The 19,332-nt window shown below is 41.1% G+C and overlaps 4 protein-coding genes across 7 annotated transcripts; 2 read left to right on the top strand and 2 right to left on the bottom strand.

The window, feature by feature from the left end:
* Window positions 1–921: 921 nt before the first annotated feature.
* On the top strand, window positions 922–3,227 carry acp5a (acid phosphatase 5a, tartrate resistant). 2 transcript variants are annotated; one of them, XM_084383349.1, is made up of 6 exons: window positions 922–1,029; window positions 1,180–1,270; window positions 1,370–1,569; window positions 2,153–2,277; window positions 2,369–2,714; window positions 2,793–3,227. In XM_084383349.1, the coding sequence occupies exons 2-6, from the start codon at window positions 1,180–1,182 to the stop codon at window positions 3,030–3,032; spliced, it is 1,002 nt and encodes a 333-aa protein (XP_084239475.1). In that variant the 5' UTR covers window positions 922–1,029; the 3' UTR covers window positions 3,033–3,227. The 2 variants fall into 2 exon arrangements, with proteins under 2 accessions (XP_084239475.1, XP_084239476.1); XM_084383350.1 differs by having other exon boundaries at window positions 984–1,072.
* A 5,336-nt stretch (window positions 3,228–8,563) lies between these two features.
* LOC311250048 (uncharacterized protein) lies at window positions 8,564–10,998 on the bottom strand. The gene is made up of 3 exons (XM_084341550.1): window positions 10,777–10,998; window positions 10,258–10,577; window positions 8,564–9,556 (listed from the first exon to the last, which is right to left on the bottom strand). Exons 2-3 carry the CDS (start codon window positions 10,472–10,474, stop codon window positions 9,276–9,278), a joined length of 498 nt encoding a protein of 165 aa, XP_084197676.1. The 5' UTR covers window positions 10,475–10,577; window positions 10,777–10,998; the 3' UTR covers window positions 8,564–9,275.
* Window positions 10,999–11,056: 58 nt separating this feature from the next.
* On the top strand, window positions 11,057–13,674 carry syce2 (synaptonemal complex central element protein 2). 3 transcript variants are annotated; one of them, XM_084341559.1, is made up of 6 exons: window positions 11,057–11,105; window positions 11,562–11,602; window positions 12,132–12,212; window positions 12,586–12,656; window positions 12,831–12,945; window positions 13,189–13,674. In XM_084341559.1, exons 3-6 carry the CDS (start codon window positions 12,138–12,140, stop codon window positions 13,387–13,389), a joined length of 462 nt encoding a protein of 153 aa, XP_084197685.1. In that variant the 5' UTR covers window positions 11,057–11,105; window positions 11,562–11,602; window positions 12,132–12,137; the 3' UTR covers window positions 13,390–13,674. The 3 variants fall into 3 exon arrangements, with proteins under 3 accessions (XP_084197685.1, XP_084197687.1, XP_084197686.1); XM_084341561.1 differs by lacking the exons at window positions 11,057–11,105; window positions 11,562–11,602 and adding an exon at window positions 11,809–11,872; XM_084341560.1 differs by lacking the exons at window positions 11,057–11,105; window positions 11,562–11,602 and adding an exon at window positions 11,888–11,990.
* Window positions 13,675–13,910: 236 nt separating this feature from the next.
* On the bottom strand, window positions 13,911–18,777 carry LOC311250038 (glutaryl-CoA dehydrogenase, mitochondrial-like). The gene is made up of 12 exons (XM_084341539.1): window positions 18,537–18,777; window positions 17,883–17,992; window positions 17,462–17,494; window positions 17,194–17,334; window positions 16,886–16,948; window positions 16,585–16,755; window positions 16,361–16,490; window positions 15,386–15,602; window positions 15,177–15,280; window positions 14,935–15,060; window positions 14,664–14,824; window positions 13,911–14,387 (listed from the first exon to the last, which is right to left on the bottom strand). Exons 2-12 carry the CDS (start codon window positions 17,983–17,985, stop codon window positions 14,314–14,316), a joined length of 1,323 nt encoding a protein of 440 aa, XP_084197665.1. The 5' UTR covers window positions 17,986–17,992; window positions 18,537–18,777; the 3' UTR covers window positions 13,911–14,313.
* Window positions 18,778–19,332: the final 555 nt, after the last annotated feature.

Here is a 19,332-nt window from a genome sequence, read left to right as displayed (position 1 = left end):
ACAATCCCAGAAGACATTCAGGTATTTTTATAGCAGCTCTACTTCAGACAAGTTAACTGAACTTTATGTGTACAAAAGGTGGAGTGCCCCTTTAATCAGGCCTGCTTGTTTGTATGAGTGGAAGAAATAATGTGTGTTCTTTGAACGGTGCACTGAACACTGTCGTCACTAGTGCTAGTTGCTCTTATCTGGCCATGTAAGCGTTTGTCTTCTGTTCATAGCCACAAAGAGTACAAGACAACATACCAGGCTGTGAGACTAAACAAGCTGGCTACGCCTTCAGCAGTCAATATTCCCAAAGTATCTAAAAAAGATGGAAACAGAGTTGAAAAATGAAGAAGGGAAACAGTGATTAACACTGAAGTGGAAAAAAATGGAGTCTGGACACCAGCTATAATAACCATCGTGGATCACATGTGTCCCCAGTCCCAAGACTGAGTCAGGATGTGAGCAATGATCATGCCCCTGCGCCGTGTCCCGGGGCTGGTCCTCCTGCTGCATCTGCTCTGGGAATGCTGATAAAAGGCGAGCAGGAGGAGCGCTGCGAGGACGGAGAGTGTCCCATCAGGTCATCCTGAGTACACCTCACCAGTTATCAGCTGTGAGTGTTTTTTTTTATTTTTATCTTTGAGCTCTGGCATTATTATCTCTGCACTCCTGACAAGTTGTTTTTCCTGTTTGTTTTCTTTTGATAGGAGACGACTGAGTCATTAGATCCAGTTTTACTTCGTGGTGTGTTTGTGTTGAGGCTGAAATAGGTCATTTGATCTGTGTGTTTCATAAAAAGCAGAGTTTCTTATGTAAAAGAAGCAGAGGGGCAGTGCTATGCATGAAATTGTGACCTCTGACCCTCTCAGCCTCATGGACATGGCTACTATGATTAGCTTCTATTAGCTCCAGCTGGGGCATGTCAGCGTCAGGCTGCAGCCAATCACAAGTCACCTTTAGGCATAAAGCAAAAGATCATGTTGTTGCTTGGTGGTGTTGGTAGAGAGGAAGCACAGGGCTGTACGGGACGTTGCAGCTGTGGTTTGTGACGCTTGTTTGTTCCTTGTCTGGTTTCTTGTCGGAGGCGTGTGTACTTTCATTTTCATTGGTTCTAGCGAAGTGTCTTGTTCTGCATTTGCACTGTTTCGTTCTGCTGCTAGCTGAAGGTCTGACTGTTTTCTCTCCTTAAAGATGGCACTTACACTGGTATCCATCTTAATTGCTGCCATCCCTGTGGCATACTGCTATCCTACTGCCTTCCAAGACCTGGAGGGACTTAGCAGTAAGTATCACTTCAACACAGGCTTTCATGATCCCTGGTGGTTAACTCTATGTAAGTGTGAGGTCTCTTAAGCTTTTGTTATTTTCCCTTCCCTCACAGAAAACAGAACCTCCATTAAGTTCCTGGCTGTAGGAGACTGGGGTGGAGTGCCTTACCCCCCCTACATCACCGCTGTGCAGAAGACTACAGCTCGAGAAATGAGCAAAGTAGCAGAGCAGATGGGAGCTGACTTTGTTCTGGCCCTTGGCGATAACTTCTACTACAGAGGTGTGGACAGTGTGGATTCTCCTCGCTTTAAGGTCAGTCAAATGAACTTTGTGTATTATAAAAAGAAGAAAAATCTTGATTTTTAATGGGAAAGTTGACCCCAAAAATGAACATTTAGTCATTAATTCTTAACCCCCATGCTGATCAGAAGTTTTGTAGTCTACTTAACATTTCTGGAGCTTTGCAGCATTCTTGTTTTTAAAATGTAAAAACATAAAATGGCTCCATACAGCTCCATCTTTACCCTAGTCTTGGGAAGAACCCAAGATCCCAATTGATGGTGGGTGTTATTTACACCCTGGACTCACAGTTGAGCTTGGGGATCCACTTCAGGTGTGCAATAACATTTTGAGCTTAGCAGCTACAGTTAAGATTTTGGCTTTTATAAGGGAGCGAATGACATCTTTCAAAATCAATTTGAGGGTCCCCATCTACTTCAGTTATTTAAGAGGATCACTTTAATGCTGTGAATCTCCAGAAAAGATTTGTGGACTATAAAAACTTCCCCAAAATTTCCATTTTCATGGGGGTGAGTACATACTGACAATTTTTTATTTTTTTTATTTTTGGGTGACCTCATCCTTTTTTAAAGCAAAATGTTTTGACTTCCATCAGGACACTTTTGAGTCTGTGTACACCGCCAAGTCTCTCAAGGTCCCCTGGTATGTGCTTGCTGGCAATCATGACCACGCAGGGAATGTCAAAGCCCAGATCGAGTACAGCAAAAAATCTGACCGATGGTGAGGAGAAGCTCAAAACTGTTTTCAAAAAATATTTTTTTAAACTGATAATAAATCTTGTGTCCCAACCTGGCTTTCTCTTCACTCTCAGGAAATTCCCCGCTTACTATTACGAGCTGAACTTCCACATCCCCAACACCGGGAAGACGTTGACCATCATCATGCTCGACACCATCATGCTGTGCGGCAACTCTGACGACTTTGTGGACGAGAAGCCCAGAGGCCCCCTGAGTGCTGTGGATGCCAACCGTCAGCTGACCTGGCTACAAGAGAGACTGGCTCGGTCCAAGGCAGACTTCCTGTTGGTGGCCGGACACTACCCTGTGTGGTCTGTGTCTGAACATGGCCCTACGCAGTGCCTTCTGCAGAGGCTTCATCCTCTGCTCAACAAATACAAAGCCACTGCGTACCTCTGCGGTCACGACCACAATCTTCAGGTTGGTTCATGCAGAATGTCACAAATAATTGTAAAAATCTGTAAAACCGCTTCACTCACATCTTTTTGTTTTTTGTAGTACATTGAAGAGTCTGATGTGGGCTACGTGGTGAGCGGTGCTGGAAACTTCCTGGATCCAGATGTCCGTCACTGGAACCATGTTCCCAAAGGTTCTGTGAAGTTCTTCACCGGCCAAGCTTCAACACTGGGAGGCTTCGTTCATGCAGAGGTCACAAAGAACAAGATGATCGTGACGTTCTTCCAGGCTAAAGGCACGTCTCTCTACCGCACCGTCCTCTCCCAAAGGAGCTTTGAGTAGACGAGCTCACAACTGAAACGGTAGAGTTGTTAATTAAACAGTGTTAGTCTGCAGTGTAGTTTAAGATCAAAGTAATGACTGCTAATCCTGTTTTTTTTAATATTATGAAGAAATTGTATGTTTTTTAAAGAGAATCAACTAGTTTTACATGTAAATTTATTGTATGATAAAAGAATAAATGTGGTTTGTAAAGAATGTGTCTTGTCAGCTTGGCAAGTCTTGTGACTTGTACGGTACCACAGGCTTGTGTCATCATTTTTAAATGTGGTTTTCAAAGAGTGCTTGCAGTGTGTCATATGCACTCAGCTGAAAATGAATCGGAGGAAGCCGTTTCTGTATGGACTTTAATTCTGAGCCTATAGTTTTATCAACACACGCGCTCAAATGTCAAATGTGGTTTCACAAGATGTCTTACTTTAAACTGTCGTGAACATCTGACGGCTGCTCTTCCTGTCTTCAACACTTTAATGTGTAAAATTGGTTGAGTTGCCCTAAAGTGTGTTTACAGGTCTTGGGGGTGCTACTGCTTATGTGGAAAAGTAGTATAAAGCCTTTGTGACTCCAGAGGAAGCTGCATGTAATCTGCTGAATTGCCTCAGTGGCTGAGCTGCATTGTGGGTAATGTAGGCATCAGGTTGACTGCTTAAAAACAAATGATCAAAAATTGATCCGGCAGAACCAGAGCGATCATTGCTCTTATTCCACACATTTTTCTTGCTTTTCAAAACCTGGCACCTACATTACCCACAATGCAACTCAGCCACTGTGTGACATCAATGTATGCAATTTATCAGATTACATGCAGCTTCCTCTGGAGCCGCACAAGGCATTATTCTATGAAAGGTTTGTTTTGTTTTTTTTCAAGCACATTGGTGGCATTACCCTTTTTATATTTCAATGTTAATGCTGCCTTATATTTTTCAAGATTATGGACCTGTCTCACTTTACACCCTCAGAACTTGATCCTTTGATCTGAACACTTAAAATGCTGCATATGCAACAATATTTCTGGGAAACAAAACCATACAGCAGGCACTGTACTTGGAAAAGGATGTTGTAGATATTTATTTGGGCCTAGTTTCTTACATGAGTCATGGTAGGAATATACTATATTTCTATTTACTATATATGTCTATTCAGCATCATAAGTCAACCACTATTGTAAATATGACTGGATGAGCACAGTGGCTCAGTTGTTCTGTGCATGGCTGGTCCATGGTCAGCTGCTATTACCTTGCAGTTATGCACATCTAAACCATTAAAATTCTTGAGGCCTGTTTATACCCCCCTTAGCTTGCCTGTTAGCTTATTCAGTGAGATCTTGCAGGAGCAAAACACTAATTGGTTGAGAGTAGACAGAGCTGCACGACTTAAACATTTCCAAATGAGGATCAGAGTGCAAACCTGTGGCTTCTGTTTTGCCTGGGATTAGTTAAATGGATACCAAGATGAGCCCATTTGTAAAATCACAGCTGTTCATGTTGCATGACTTCTATCCATTCATCGATTTTGCAGCTTTGTGTAATTTTCTTATGAATTAGTGAAAACCATGATGCAGGGGTGAGAAAATGGTATTTAAAGTGATCAGCTGGTGCTGTTCAGTACATGTGTTTTTACTGCTACCATTTGCAATATAAAAAATGCAAATGTCTCAATTACAAGATGCCTAAAAAAACTGATCACCTAGCCTCTAAATGTTACGGACACGCAGTAGTTGAATGTGTCCTATCAGAGACCCATGTGCAGAGATCAGATGTGCACGTTGTTGGCTGCTGCGGAAGGACAGGAGACGAGAGGTCAAGACTTCCCCAGCCACTACTTTTTTTCACAGAGAACCACCTGGCCTGCCAGCAGAGGATTAGGCTGAATGACGGCAGATTGGCAGTGGCTGCAACCAGGATAAACTCAGCCAACCAATGACAATTAACCTGGGGGCGAAGCCGAGACACAGAACAGACAGTTCTCCTTTTTTTTCTCCCTCCTCCTGCTGACATGTTGATTGTTTAGCTTTGCTAATGGCTGTATGGTGTAAGGATTACCTCTTTACTCTGCATCAGGAAAGTAAATCTATGCACAATATATGCAAATAACCACTGCATGTTGTTCCAAAGGTTCACAAAGCACCAAATAGGCCAGGGCATGCTATCTTATTTTATTATGTAATGAAATGCCATAGACATTCTTCCTTGTCTTTTCCTTGTCTTAGTGTGTTAATTATTAATTAGGATAAGTTACAGTCTGCTGTGTCATGCGGCCTCAGACAGAGCTGGGCTCAGAGTCAGTGGTAATAAGAAATTGGCCGGGGATAAGCTGCCACCTGAGGATAAAGGACAGGTAAGGATCACTTAACCCCGACTGACGTAAACCCACTGCAGACCAAGAGAAAGCCTCAGAGAGCTGCACATCGCGTCAGGCCAGCTGATGATTGGACCCTTTAGTAATAATATGCAGGAACTGTATGTGTTGCAGGGTTCTCAGTGGGTGCCCTAACTGGTTCGCAGGAAATTCATGATTAAAGCAGCTAAGGTTTTTTTTTTTTTATACAATAACCAAGTTTCAAGTGACAATGTGAAAGGGCCTCGACCAGTGAATCTAATGAACCTATAGAGTATTACCACCTGAATCTGCAGTTTTTCTGTAATCTGCAATCCTGTGCTCACATGTTCCACCTCAAAATCCAGACAACGGCTAATCCCAAAATGTCTCTTGACAATGGTGAGCACAAATGATCGATGATTTAACAAGCAGTTAGAGTTGTGGAGTTATTATGTCAATAATGCAGTGTAGGATGAACACACAGGTACATCCTGTGTCCTCATTTCCTTTGACCTCATTCATTTACCAACATAGACACAATACAGGATCCGTCTTCTCAAAATAACTTCCTTTTAATATCTGCGCTAAAACATAGGCAAGCACTGTGATGCATCTTTTTTGGAAGGTTTAACAACCTGCAAGATTAGTTTTGAAAACCTGTTTTAAATCCTGCAACAATAATACCTCGAGTCAGAAGCTACTCCTCCTGACATTGAATAAAAGCTGCATGAGATGTGATGTACAACCTTTGGATGAAGTGATACATGTTCGATCACCTCCTCACAGTTTGACCTTCTCTCAGTCCTAATTTGCCCCACCTTAAGCGCTTACCCATCTGCACCGATTAAAGAGCTCCTGTGCCACCAGTGCACCTCTCATAGTGTCAGTGAGGAGTTAAAGAGCGCTAAGAAGCCCGAGGAAATAGGATTAACAAAGCTTCTATCTTCATCAAGTCAGAACTGAAAAAGCCATTTTTAAAAAGTAACTGGCTGATTTCCTAAAATAAAGCTGCAGGTGTTGATTTGTTTGAATGACATGTTTTACCAGGGAACTCAGTCCAAAAAGGAACTGAGTGAGAACTTACGGGAAGTAGAAGAAACAATCTAATGTAATAGTAATCAGGCAGAGAGAGGAACTTCACTTTTGACTGATGTGTTTCTGGTCGTGAGGCAGGAGTTGTTGGTGTTTGTTACATGTTGGAGAGAAAATGAAAAGAAGTTTGTTGCTGCTCAGTGCACTACAGTTACATCTTCTTGCTCAATTTATTATTTTTAATTATTAATATTAACATTTTCTCATTAAACCTGCCCAGTTCGGCAAACCCAAGACTCTTGGTTGCTTCCTGCTCAGCTGTGTTCCCTGTGTTCTGTTTCACACACACCTGTATCCCATCAGCCTTGTTAGCACTGCCCTGTTCCCAGTGTCTCTCCACCCGCACTTCATCCGCCTGCTAGTTTAGTTTGTATGTAGGTCTCTATTGTTCCCTCACTCTGTGTTGGTTGATCTGTTTTCATCCTTGTGCAGTCCTGTGCCTTTCCCCCAGTCCTTGTGTGCTCCCTGTGTTCCTGATTTGTTCCCTACAGTTTTCTGGTTTGTCCTCAGTTTTTGTATTACTTTTGTATTTACCTTTGCCTGCCTTTTTGTTGTAGCAAAGTAAAAGTCAAAAAAGTCAATAAGTAAAAGTACTGAAGTATCAAGATAAAACTGCATAAAAATGTAAATACTTTTTGGTATTTATTGTGAAATATATGTATTTTGTGGAGTAAGAGGCTGGCTAATGAAACAGCCAGGCCTCCATGTGCATATACAGCTTTAAGTGTCACCACTCTCCTCCATCATGTGGCTTCATCCTAGCAATCCCACAACTTGTATCACTTCAGTACCAGTGACTCTCCGTTCCACATCAGTGCATTTGTTATTCCACCATGTAAAACACTGACATAGAGACATCTGCCAAGACTGCCAGTGCTGTTACGCAAGCAACATCTCACACAGAGGTCAGTCATGCTGCTTTGGACTTAAATCAGCCCTACACTGCTGCACTGAGCATCATCGCCGACTCCACACTTCATTCACACTGTTGCTTGTCTCTAAACGCCCGGCCTGGATGCAGTGAATCCAACCAGAATACCAATGTTGGTTTCTGCTGTCCGATTATCTAATTCTACGGCTCAGAAGTAATAAAAGGATGCTGTATTAAAGGTTAAGCTGCTCATCAAATCTTCTCTCCCTAATCTCCATCCCTCACTGAATACGGGCACTCTGGGATCAACAGATGGAAAGAGCAATGTTAACCAAAAATTACCTAATATTTTAAAAAAAAGACAATGTTAGTACTTTGATGTTTATCCAGCGAATGACAGCAGAGGTGAAATAATCCGAGAACAAATGAGAAAGTGCTGAGGCTGTGCATGTGTTTGTGATGTCACAGCCTTCATGGGCTTTTAATATCCCAGGATTTCTGCATCTCAGTCAATACCCTGCTTAAAAAGGACCCTGAAATCTTTCTTTTTGAGTTGTGTAACATTGCATGTGTTTTTTGATTGCAACTGCAAACAAAAATAGATCTGGGTGCCTCCTGCAGTGACATCCTGAACGCATATCAGATCACAGTTTAACAGATATGACTCCAGTGAATCATGAACCATTATAAAGGCCATAATGTCACACTTTGTCACAGTTGTGCAGTGTAGTGTTGCATTTTTAGTAATTTAACACCATTTAAATGAGCCCTGTGGAGTTTTCTTATAGACAAATAACAGCAAAATTTACATTTAGTGTTTCTTACTAAAACACACTCTGCATTTCACCTCACAGAACATTTGCAAACCTATTTCTTAAATATTTCATGCACTGTTTACGTCCATGTTTTCTTGTGTTCCTCTTCTGTGCCATTTTAGTGTCGTTCATCATCGTTTCTTTGCCGAAATGGGCTTTTATTTTGTATTGTATTCATCTGGTGCATACTGTGCATACTGTGTCCTTAAAAGGCATCACATGGTCACCTGAAAGCGGTCACCTCCACTAATTGAATTAACTCCACCCTATTACTTAGTAAGTTAGGCCGATCCTCCTAAGGAGCACAAATATATTTAGCATCAGAATAAGATTGAGACACAAGTGTTAGCAAACATTGTCTTTGTATAGTATTCACCTTTATTTGACACAAGAGCTCAACACAGACACTTGTCTCTCCTCTCATGTGCGCACTGCTCTCTTCATCATTTATACTGTATTATATACTGTATGATACATTAGAGATCACTTAGTGAAACAGTGAAGTTTTGATTGGGTCTGTCATTACTGAGACGCACTCCTGTCCAAGTCCAAACATGAACTCATTATAAATTTGGATTATTTTTATGTTGAAATCACCTCATAACTCCATATGAAGTTTGCCAAAACAGGTTAAGTTCCTACATACAAACAAATATAACAGTATGGACTGATAACTGAGTCTGGAAGGAGAAGGTAAATAATAATGATGCTAACTTGGCACAAGTCCGGAGGGAATATCAACGAGTGAAGACCGTCCCACTCAGAGTCCCAGGCTTAGATCCTGAAAAATGGTCAAGTACAGAGATCAGTAACTCCGACAGAAGTAAATCCATACGTCCTGATTGGCCTCGATCACTGCTTGAGTATGATCCCAGTCAGAAAATATCAAAAGTCTTGCATGCAGAGTCACCAGGTCTCTGCAAGCCACATGATGTTGCTGGCTTTGTGACACACATTGATTTTCACAAGATGTTCCCATAAATGATTCAACTTTATCCGACAAAGGGTGTGAAATGTGTTTCAGAGGTGAAAACAATGAGCTAAAGAAGCTCAACTAAAGAAGGAAATCAAAGCAACAGGGGAATAGGAGGAAATAGTGTTAAAAGCAGATGCACCACATGAAAACTGTCTTGGATCCTTCGCGCTGTCTCATGCATCACTCTCCCTCGGGAGTGGGTGATTGAAGGACGGGCTATTCGTGTTCAGGGAGCTGGGAAAGAATGAAGGTATGTATGGAATGACGGACATCAGAGGGCTGGACAGCGGGCTCTCATGCAGGTGAGCCATGGGGATGATGACGTCGTCCTGGTTCCACACGTGGAAGGCATTTGGGTGCGAGTGGGTGAGGGCAGGTGGTAGGTGCAGAGGGTTGACTCCTTCCATCCCGCCGTCTTTCATCATGTCGTCATCAAGCGGGCCCAGCAAACAGTCTGTGGACGGGTGAAAAGAGAAGGGATGAGAACCAAACAATTTAACGCCACCATCTTCATCCCAATCCCCACTGTCTTTAAAAAAAAGTCCCTGAGTGTTTCGTTTAATTTAAGATTGGTTGCTGAATATATTCTTTGTTTTCAGCTTTTTAGTTGGTATAGAGACATAATAGTGTATATTAAGCTTATCTTATTGAGGGTAGGAGAATCTGACACAATTCAATGCATATTCTCTACAGCGAAATCAAAATTATAACATTATCCATTAGTTGTTTGGTCTATAAAATGTCAGATATCCGAAAATATCAACCTCAAAACCTCAAAATATCAGTGTCTCCCAAAGTCCAGGATGACATCCTCAAATGTCTTGTTTTGTCCACAACCCAAAGATATTACATTAACTGGCACAGAAGGGTAAAGAAACCAGGAAATATTTGCATTTAAGAAGCTGAAATCTGAGAATTTTCCTCTTAAAGATTTCTCAAACCGATTAATCATTTATAAAAAACAGTTGTCGGTTAATTTAACGATGGACAACTTATCGATGAATGTTGCGGCTCTACCCTTTCGAGGATATCCACCCAAAGCACTGTTCAACAGGCTGGCTTTTATTTTTGAGAGCATTCAATGTTACATAAAAAATATGTTTTAAAAAACAAGTTCTGATATACGAGACTGCTACCTCCAATGGATTTGAGTACCTGTTATATCCAGCATGAGGTCTTTGATGAGGTGACCCACGATAGCATAAGCCACAGCAACAACGATCAGAGCGGCCATCAGGAGGTAGAGGACAGATTTAGGGAGCTGGATGAGGTCCCTGGGAGGAGGCTTGTACTCCTTGTAAAGTGGCTCCCCATTTTGGACCAAGTACTGGAATGAAAGTCCACCTTCGTCTGTGTAGTTAAAGCTGTCCATATTCCCAGAGCCTCCGCTTCCTCCAGTGATGAGAAGTTATTCCATTATATTCAAAGTGAAAATGTTCCCAGTTCGATTTATTCACTTGCTGAGACGTCACTCCCTAAAATGCAGACAGGCAGAAAGAGCAAAAATATTTAAATCTTCTCATTTAATTAACTTTAATATAAGGCAGATGGAAGAATGTAATGCAAATATATTCAAATAGCCATTTGAATTTACCCTTTAATTATTTTTCAAGATACAAAGAGCTACTTTTCTGATACTAAACAGAAAATCAGCCAGTGAACAAGTTCACCCACCTGTCAAAGCCACGTTTTGGCAGCTTCCAGATTAAACACATTTGGGTCTTTTCAGTGTTGGTTCACCAACATCTCCCTATTTACTTTCTTTAGCATCGTGCTGTTGTATCATCAGTCCATCCCACAACCAAGCATCAGAACATGTCAGACAGCCTCTGTGCCTCTCTGCTGTGTGCTGTGTCCTCTGAGCTGGAATAATTCAGACTGTGAGCGGTGACAGAGAGACAGAGAGAGAGAGAGAGAGAGAGAGGAAGGCAGGGATTAGATTTCCAATCACAGCAACGATCAATCAGCCCCTCATCCCACTTAATCCAGGAGAAACAATCCGAGTGAGTGCTTTCTGCTGTGTAATGCTCAGGGCAGACATACACACACACACACACACACACACACACACACACACAAACAAACATAATGTTAGATACACAGAAGCTAAGAAGTTCTTTATTGTTTTAACGCATCCCAAAAAGGCTGCACAACTTCCGGTTTTTTCCTGTTTCACTCACTGCTGAAAAAGCTGATAAATGGCTACATGTCTTTATTCTAAATTGAATGGGTGCTGCATTGGTTGAATTGGTGAAAGCAATTAATTGTATTTTATTTTATTCATTTATTTGCTTATTTGTACCTACCAGATCCAATATAATAATATACATTTTATTTAAAAAAAAACACATAAAATACCTCTTTTAATAGGGCTATAATGGAGTTGCAAAATTAGTAGTTTTCTCATTTTTTTTAACAAGATTATTACATGTAGCTAATGAGGTTGTCTCTTCTAACAGTGTGGTGCTGCTGACTTCCTTCACTTCTTCCACCGCACTGGGTGAGGATATTTTAACCAGATACTATATATTACCTTATTATATCATACATATTTTATGATTTTAACAACATAAAATCAAAACACAAACTCATAAAACAGGTCGCGGGATTTCGGCCTTTGTTTTTTAAAACGACTTAAACAGAATGAAAATAACGTTTAAACTAGCAAGATGAAGTACGTTAGCCGTTAGCGCACATAACAGCTAGCTAGATGCACACAGACAGCTAACGCGCCAATTTTATATATAGTGGTTATCTGTAGGAAAAATAGGTATAAGTATTTGCTTGCAACGTACTGTTGTTTGATGTGAAGCTATTGGTAAAATTACTTTTTACTTTTAGCGGACAAGAGGGGTTAGCTAGCTGAAGCTGTACCTACCTAGGTTTAAGTGAGAACTGATCCATCTCCTCCATTAGCATATATTATAGTTTCTTATTAACAGGTTATTTTATTCGAAGAAACTTACATTTATATTTTCTTCACAAAACATTATTCATATATTAGATGTGTCTTTTTGTGTGTCCAACAGAGCAACATGGATTTTTCCTTCGATGAGCTGCCGTCCTCTTCACACTCCACCCCCAAGAGCCGCCATGAAGACTCAGAGATGGTAACATGTAATCATATAAAACTAAAGACCAACAAGTCCCCAAATATATTTAAAATTGTGACAGCACGATATTAATTTATGTTAGCGCCATACTGTTGAAAAAGTTGAGAACGAGACTTGTGAACAAGTTACTATTTTATGTTACAAGATGTGACACATGATTTGTATTATGAACATATATGTAAATGTCTGTCATGATGAATGTAACAGATGTGAACTTATTTCCCCAAGTTTGCAATTTGTCCCCACATGATTAAAGAGTAATTTTATGGCAACTGTATTTTTGAGATCTGTGAATTCATACTTTTTAGCTACTGCACACTTGGCGATGGTGGACACGTTTACAGCTGTTTTGTCATTGTCTTTAATACAGCCAGAAGACCAGGATTCATCAAGAGGGATGTCCTCAAGCCTGAGCATGACTGACATCCAAGAGAATATCTGGTACAGAATTACCTTTACAGTCCAACCCATTCACTGTTATCATTCATAAATTAGCATTCCTAAGCGGTACCGTCCACTTGACCCAGGAAGAACTGTAAGTTTATACTCCTTAATGAAGAAGAGATTTAGGTTGGAGCCACGTTCAACCTGTGTGCATGTCACCATCTATTGTAGCTCTAGCATTGATGATATCCGTGGAAGAGTGCAGGATCTGGTAGAGGAGATTAACGACAGCCGCACCAGTGACCAGAAAGTGATGGACAGCTTTGAGGAGAAGTTAATGAAAAAGGTAGAAAATATTTGTAATGCTCCCGGTCCTGTTTTTCACCACTATGTACAGTTTATGTTTACCAAGTACTGCTTTCATGACTTTCATGACGGGCCTGAATGCACTTCATGCTCGAAAGTAAAATGCTGATTGTGGACTGACACATAGGCACTTTTTGTTGACTGTGTCTTACACTGTCACTGGCCACAAACTAATCTGGTCATTGTTAAGATTGTTTTTTTTACCCCTCATTTTATTCCCTAGGTGCCAGAGATGTGCCAGCAGATGAAGGAGCACATGTACACGGTGTATGAGGAGAACAGTAATAAGATGGAGGTGAAGCTGCAGGAGTTGTTCGAGGTGCTGGAGAGGTGCACTAAGCTCAACACGGAGCTCATGGAGGCCACCCAGGCACTGGCAGGTCTCAGAGAGGACCTGGACATCAGCCAGACATCAGAACCCTGACACACTAGCTATTACTCTGATATTCATGTTATTTTTGAACTAGTTTGTGTGTTATTCAGAATTACTTACTTATTCTGAAGGTTTTCTTTTATTATATTGAGTATTCAGAATAGTTGCATGGATAATGCCCTTTGTTTTTGCGACAATCCACGGTTGGCTGTGTCGTTGATTTTTAGGGCAGTAGTTCAGGTTATAAGTCACGGTTTCAATGAAAAAACCAAAGCTGAATCCAGGTTATATTTATGGTCAATTTCAGTATCTATTGATTTATTAAATGCAACTAACAGATAAGCCTATTTATTTGGCTCTCAGGTGTTAACATTTTATATTTGTTAGTTATCATAGTGCCGCATTGTGTCTGTAGTTCTTTGTATTTCACCAATGCAGTTGTTCAGACCTACTGTGACTAACATAATAAAAATTAAAATTTAATAAAACACAATAAAAATTTTAAATGACAACAGAAGATCATTTATTTTGAATAGTGCAGACAGCATCCCAGATGAACTCACACCTTCTCACTTATTCAAAGTCCTTTATTTACATATTAAATTATCAGAAAATAAACTCATAATGCCACAACTTCACATGCACCTGCCTCATAATCAGTTCCTGAAGTGAACTTCAGACAACTGTACAAGCATTATGACAGTTGGACCCATTGCTTTGTGAGGTTAACCTTAAAAACTAGCCTAAAGTACCAAACAAGAGGGGCTGTAGCAATCAGCTCCTGTCAGGTATTTGAAAAAGTATAAACACAATGAGGTATTTGTGATTTATCCCACCAGGCAAAACTTCAGTCCACCTTGTGTTTCTACACATAAAAGTTTGCCCAATGAAGCCTGTGTTTTGCAGAGGTCAGATGAACATGTACTCCAGTTCAAATCCACATCAAGTCCATATCAAGAAGACCGTAAAGAGCCTTTACTTTCCAACAGTGAAAGACTGCAGTCCAGTGATTGCTCGGCCCAGGATCAAGGCGTGAATGTCATGAGTTCCTGCAAAGAAATACACATTATTGAGGGGTTTTTTGTTTGATGGTTTTTTAAAGGCAGATTGGCTACATTTATTTGTACTAAAATGTGGTTTAAAAAAACAATAGTTAATTTTATCTATGACCAAAAGTGGACCATCTCTATCTTCTGCACTGCTGCCCTCTGGTGGTGGATGCATATAACTGCAGCTAAAGTTTGAAATCCTTTTCACTACACCACTTCCTTCTGTTGGTGCTTTTAAAAAATGAAGATGAGATGTATCCACTGGTGTGTACCTACCCTCGTATGTGTTGACAGCTTCCAGGTTCATGACGTGACGGATAATGTGGTACTCATCTGCGATGCCATTTCCTCCCAGCATGTCTCTTGCCTGCCTGGCAATATCCAAAGATTTGCCACAGCTATTCCTCTTCAGCATGGAGATCATCTCTGGTGCTGCTCTATTAGGAGAAGAAGACACACGTTAAAGAAAAACTGATTTTATTTTGACTGGAAGAGACCACCGGTGCGTAGAGAAGGGTCCAAAACAAGACAGAAAGAGAAGACTCACTTCTTCTCATCGATAAGTCTTCCCAGGGAAAGACATGACTGCAGCCCAATGGTGATCTCTGTCAGCATGTCAGCCATTTTCTTCTGCATCAGCTGGTTCCTGGCCAGTGGCACCCCAAACTGGATTCTGATTGGAGGATAGAAAAACATGAAATCCAATCCTTCTGTAAAAAAAAGCTGATAATATAATGTCCTCTGACCTTGTTTAGGCACCGCACATAGTGTAATCAGAACATCACGTACCTGTCCAGAGTGTACTGACGGGCAGCGTGGAAGCAGAATTCAGCAGCTCCCAGAGCTCCCCAGGCGATGCCATACCGGGCGTTGTTCAGACAACCAAAGGGACCCTGATCACCAACAAAAGAAATGTAAGATATCAACATGCAGTAATGTTAATGTTGTAATATTAAAGTAAAATTAATTAAACCTAATCTCAGAGAGCAGCCACTTACAGCGAGACCAGAGACGTTGGGCAGCAGGTTCTCCTGGGGAACTTCCACTTCATCCATCAGGATCATGCCAGTGGCGGACGCCCTCAGCGAGAACTTGCCCTCAATCTTGGGGGTGGCAAAACCCTTCATTCCACGCTCCAAGATGAAACCTCGCACCCTGCCATCCTCACACTTTGCCCACACCACTGCGATGTCTGCCACGGGGGAATTTGTGATCCTAGCAGGAGAAAAAGAGGGAGAAGGATTTCATGCATTAACAGAATGATTACACTTTTCAGTAGTTCATAAAGAGCTTGACACAGCAATGTTTCATCAAAAGTTTTCATTTTTAACTAACCTAAAATATCAGTTTATCAGTGAACTACCTCCAAAGAGAGGAGCAGGCTTCTTCAACTCATGAACTTCTGCACCTTTTAGGATTTTCTTACATACTGGCAGCACTGTCGCAACGGATCTTTTCACATCATTAGCCTCAAAACATCGGACGTCCATGTGTCAGACACAATTAAATCCACAGTAGTTGACAGTAAATGTAGGAGTATACATTTTAAACTGGATAATAGTCCAAAACTTATGGTGACACTGGAACAGAAACAATTGTCATTTTCTGTACTATCTGACTTTTAATTCGGTCAGATTCTATTTTTTTTTGCCATATAATTATTAATTTTTATATAATTTTCCTCTATATATCAGAAGTTTGAAGTACATTGTTAGATTGACACACCAATGAGACGGAACAACCACCTCATACGGTACCATCTAACAGTGGAGGAAGTATTCAGATCCTTTACTTGAGTAAAAGTACCAATACTGTTAAAATACTCTGTTCCAAGTAAAAGTCCTGCATTGAAAATGTTGCTAAAATAAAAGTATGCAAGTATAATCAGGAAAAAATTATTACACTGATTTATTTTTTTTATTTTAGTATTAAGACTCAAACCAGAAGTCGGTGCTCTTTGTAGTTCTACCTACCAGGTCTTGGCTCCACTGATGGTGAAGGTGCCACTTGATGGGTTGTATTTGGCCTTGGTCTCCATACCGCTGGGATCACTGCCGTGGTTGGGCTCTGTCAGGCCAAAGCAGCCCATGATTTCTCCACTGGCTGCACGACAAATAAAAACACAAGGGAAGCTCTTGAAACTGGACATTGCCATTTTTAAAATGTTGTGTGCAAATGCAGAAAACATCCGTCTCACCCAGGCGGGGCAGGTACTTCTCCTTCTGGGCCTCTGTGCCATAAGCATTGATGGGGTGCATGACCAGTGAAGACTGGACACTCATGACTGACCGATAGCCGCTGTCCACTCTCTCTACCTCTCTGGCAATCAAGCCATATGCCACATAGCTAGTGCCTGCACAGCCGTACCCTGCAGAGGACAGAGACACAGTGTAAAGTCATGCATAGAATCCAAACGTGACGATATTGTTCCTAAAACAAAGACCTGACTAACTCTTATATTCTCTGTGACTGATTATGAGGTTTTGTTTTCTGTTTACCTTTAATAGTTGGGCCCAGGACGCCTAACTCTCCCATCTCTGAGACAATCTCCCGGTGGAAATCTGTAGCCAGGTGCATGTTGGGAAAACAGAAACTGACAATCAAACACTTGTCAGAAAATAAACATATTTTGCACAGTTCGAACTTAAAAAGTGTGTAAAAAGCCTAAACTTGTGGTTGAATTAGTCTAGATGAGCATCTAAAAGTCCATTTCTGCTCTGGATATTTAATCATAAATGAATCCCTACAGTCTGACCCACACATAACTCCTCTGAATGCTCCGATCACAGATGTGTGACCTGCTTACGTTCATTTCTGTTGGCCATGAGGATGCGGGGCATGAGTTTCTCCTGGCAGTAGTCCCGGAAGGAGTCCCGGATCATGATCTCCTCCTCTGTCAGCTGACCCTCCAGTTCCAGAGCGTCCCGCCAGTTGAATGACACCTTGGCTGAGAGTCAAAACATGTACACACACACACACACACACACAGTGGTTATGTCACCATAACATGTGGTAACAGAACATGTGAAGGAATCTGCACAGACAAGTGTTCAACTCATTAAAGCTTTACTTACGTGCCTTAGCCGGCTTTTTGGTTTCTTCGGCATCTGAAGAAAGACAAGTTAAAATGTTGAGTCCATCATCTTACTCAAATTTAAACAACTTGTGTCTGTTTTCACCTCCTGTATTTGCTTTTTCACACACTCTAGCTTCATATGCATCAACGTTTCAGCCCTAGGCCTTCGTCACAACCTAAAAAACCGGCTTGTCTTTAGTTGTTGATCTTGAAAAAGACCTGAGGGCTTTGATTAAAGAAAAATGCATACGAAGCTGAAATGTGCAACACTTTTTTTCTACTTTCTAGTCTTCTTGCATTGATTAACACCTCGTTACAGCCCTTGGTGTGTGTTACCTTTCTATAATATGCTTTCCCTTTTGGACGAAAAGAGAGCTCTAAATATTTTTTTTAAATGTAATAAAGAATTTCAGATGTACCTCTGGGGGCTGCAGCAGCTGTGCCCTGGGCTCTGCACACACTGACAGCAGCACATTTTTTGCTGTTAGACAGCATACGGGTGACAGCACCTCTGAGAGCCATATGTCCACTGAACAAAGAGGAAAATGAGATATGAAACATATATTAAAGTTGTCATATTAATTCATACATATGAACAATGTATAGGCACATTTCCCAGTTAATGAGACATTGTTATGCAACAATATTGAAAATCGAGGCGCCAGACCAGTGAAAATCAGGACAATTCGTCAAAATATAACACACATTACTATTTATTTATCTACCTATGTAAAATGCTTCACAGTAGGCTCCTCACCTATTTGTTTTTGTTATAATTGCATTGTTATCACTCCATGCAGGACAGACAATAGGGGCTTGATCAAGGTTTGATCAGGAACTCGGTTTGAAAACTACTTAAAATGTTTCTATGTTAAATTCAAACTGAATGAGCCTGTTTATAATGTTTGACATTCATAAGCACATAGGAACATGTTGTCCCCCCCTACACACACACACACACACATACACACTCAGGCTGAGTCCTGTTCAAACACCTAAAATCAACGTTGATTTTAGGTGTTTGAGCAGGACTCAGCCTGCAGCAGTGTAATGTTTAGTTTAAAGAACCGTACCTTTTTTCCTCTCGGTGAGTTTGTCTGATGATCCGGTAACTTTTCTGCGGTGATTCAATGAGCGTTAAAAAAGTCGCTTAAATAACACTTGGTGACGTCACGGGGATACGTAACGTTATATACGGGAGCTCCTTTCCTCCATGACAGTTGAGGCAAAGCATCAGGAGCATATAGTTGTGCAACGCATGGGAGTTATGCAACCAACTTTCATGCCTTGAATAATGAGGCAATAAAGTGTGTTAAATACACTTGCGCAGTTTTTCTTCTGCTGTGAATGTGTGATGCTGCTCCCTCCACCGTGCACAGCGCACTATTTGGACTTCTAGTGAGTGTGTGAATTAACTTTGCAGCACACTTCCACACCCAAAATGGCGTTTCAGGACTGCTGTGGGACCGCAGTGTGCGGAGGGTGTCGGCCCACGCCCTTCCAGCTCATTGGCTGGTAAAATAAGAAGCCATGTGCAGACGCTGAGTGCAGTGTGAGTGTCTGTACCCAACTTTTGTAAGTGACTCTGCAGCTGACCTGGAGGCAGCTGACAACAAGCACAAACAACAGCAATGACCTCAAATCAAATCCACAATCTTAATGAAGACAGATTGTCTAGTATATGGTCATCAGCCTAATGTAAGCCCCTGGATGTTAAAGAGAAACGACTGATGACCTTTTATAATGTAAGCAGCAATAGTTCTTACTAAAACATGACATGACTGTTAATGACATTAACATGTGAATTGACTTTATCAAGAAATGTGTTTAAAAGCTTGGTAACAGATATTTTGTGTGTGACTTGAAACC

Source organism: Pagrus pagrus, assembly GCF_965226575.1.
Source record: "Pagrus pagrus genome assembly, chromosome: 2".
Taxonomy (NCBI): Eukaryota; Metazoa; Chordata; class Actinopteri; order Spariformes; family Sparidae; genus Pagrus; species Pagrus pagrus.
The sequence above is the reverse complement of the archived record's forward strand: the minus strand, read 5'-3'. Positions and strand labels throughout refer to the sequence as shown.

Excerpts from the sequence above, each read along its gene's own strand:
- LOC311250038 (XM_084341539.1), bottom strand. The coding sequence starts at position 17,985 with ATGGCTCTCAGAGGTGCTGTCACCCGTATGCTGTCTAACAGCAAAAAA. Across the intron at positions 17,335-17,461 it reads CAAAAAGCCGGCTAAGGCAC|CCAAGGTGTCATTCAACTGG; the intron begins GTAAGTAAAGCT and ends TTTGACTCTCAG. Across the intron at positions 16,756-16,885 it reads CCTGGGCCCAACTATTAAAG|GGTACGGCTGTGCAGGCACT; the intron begins GTAAACAGAAAA and ends TGTCCTCTGCAG.
- acp5a (XM_084383349.1), top strand. The coding sequence starts at position 1,180 with ATGGCACTTACACTGGTATCCATCTTAATTGCTGCCATCCCTGTGGCA. Across the intron at positions 1,271-1,369 it reads AGACCTGGAGGGACTTAGCA|AAAACAGAACCTCCATTAAG; the intron begins GTAAGTATCACT and ends CTTCCCTCACAG. Across the intron at positions 2,715-2,792 it reads GTCACGACCACAATCTTCAG|TACATTGAAGAGTCTGATGT; the intron begins GTTGGTTCATGC and ends TGTTTTTTGTAG.
- syce2 (XM_084341559.1), top strand. The coding sequence starts at position 12,138 with ATGGATTTTTCCTTCGATGAGCTGCCGTCCTCTTCACACTCCACCCCC. Across the intron at positions 12,213-12,585 it reads GCCATGAAGACTCAGAGATG|CCAGAAGACCAGGATTCATC; the intron begins GTAACATGTAAT and ends TCTTTAATACAG. Across the intron at positions 12,946-13,188 it reads AGGAGAAGTTAATGAAAAAG|GTGCCAGAGATGTGCCAGCA; the intron begins GTAGAAAATATT and ends TTTATTCCCTAG.
- LOC311250048 (XM_084341550.1), bottom strand. The coding sequence starts at position 10,474 with ATGGACAGCTTTAACTACACAGACGAAGGTGGACTTTCATTCCAGTAC. Across the intron at positions 9,557-10,257 it reads CCTCATGCTGGATATAACAG|ACTGTTTGCTGGGCCCGCTT; the intron begins GTACTCAAATCC and ends ACCCGTCCACAG.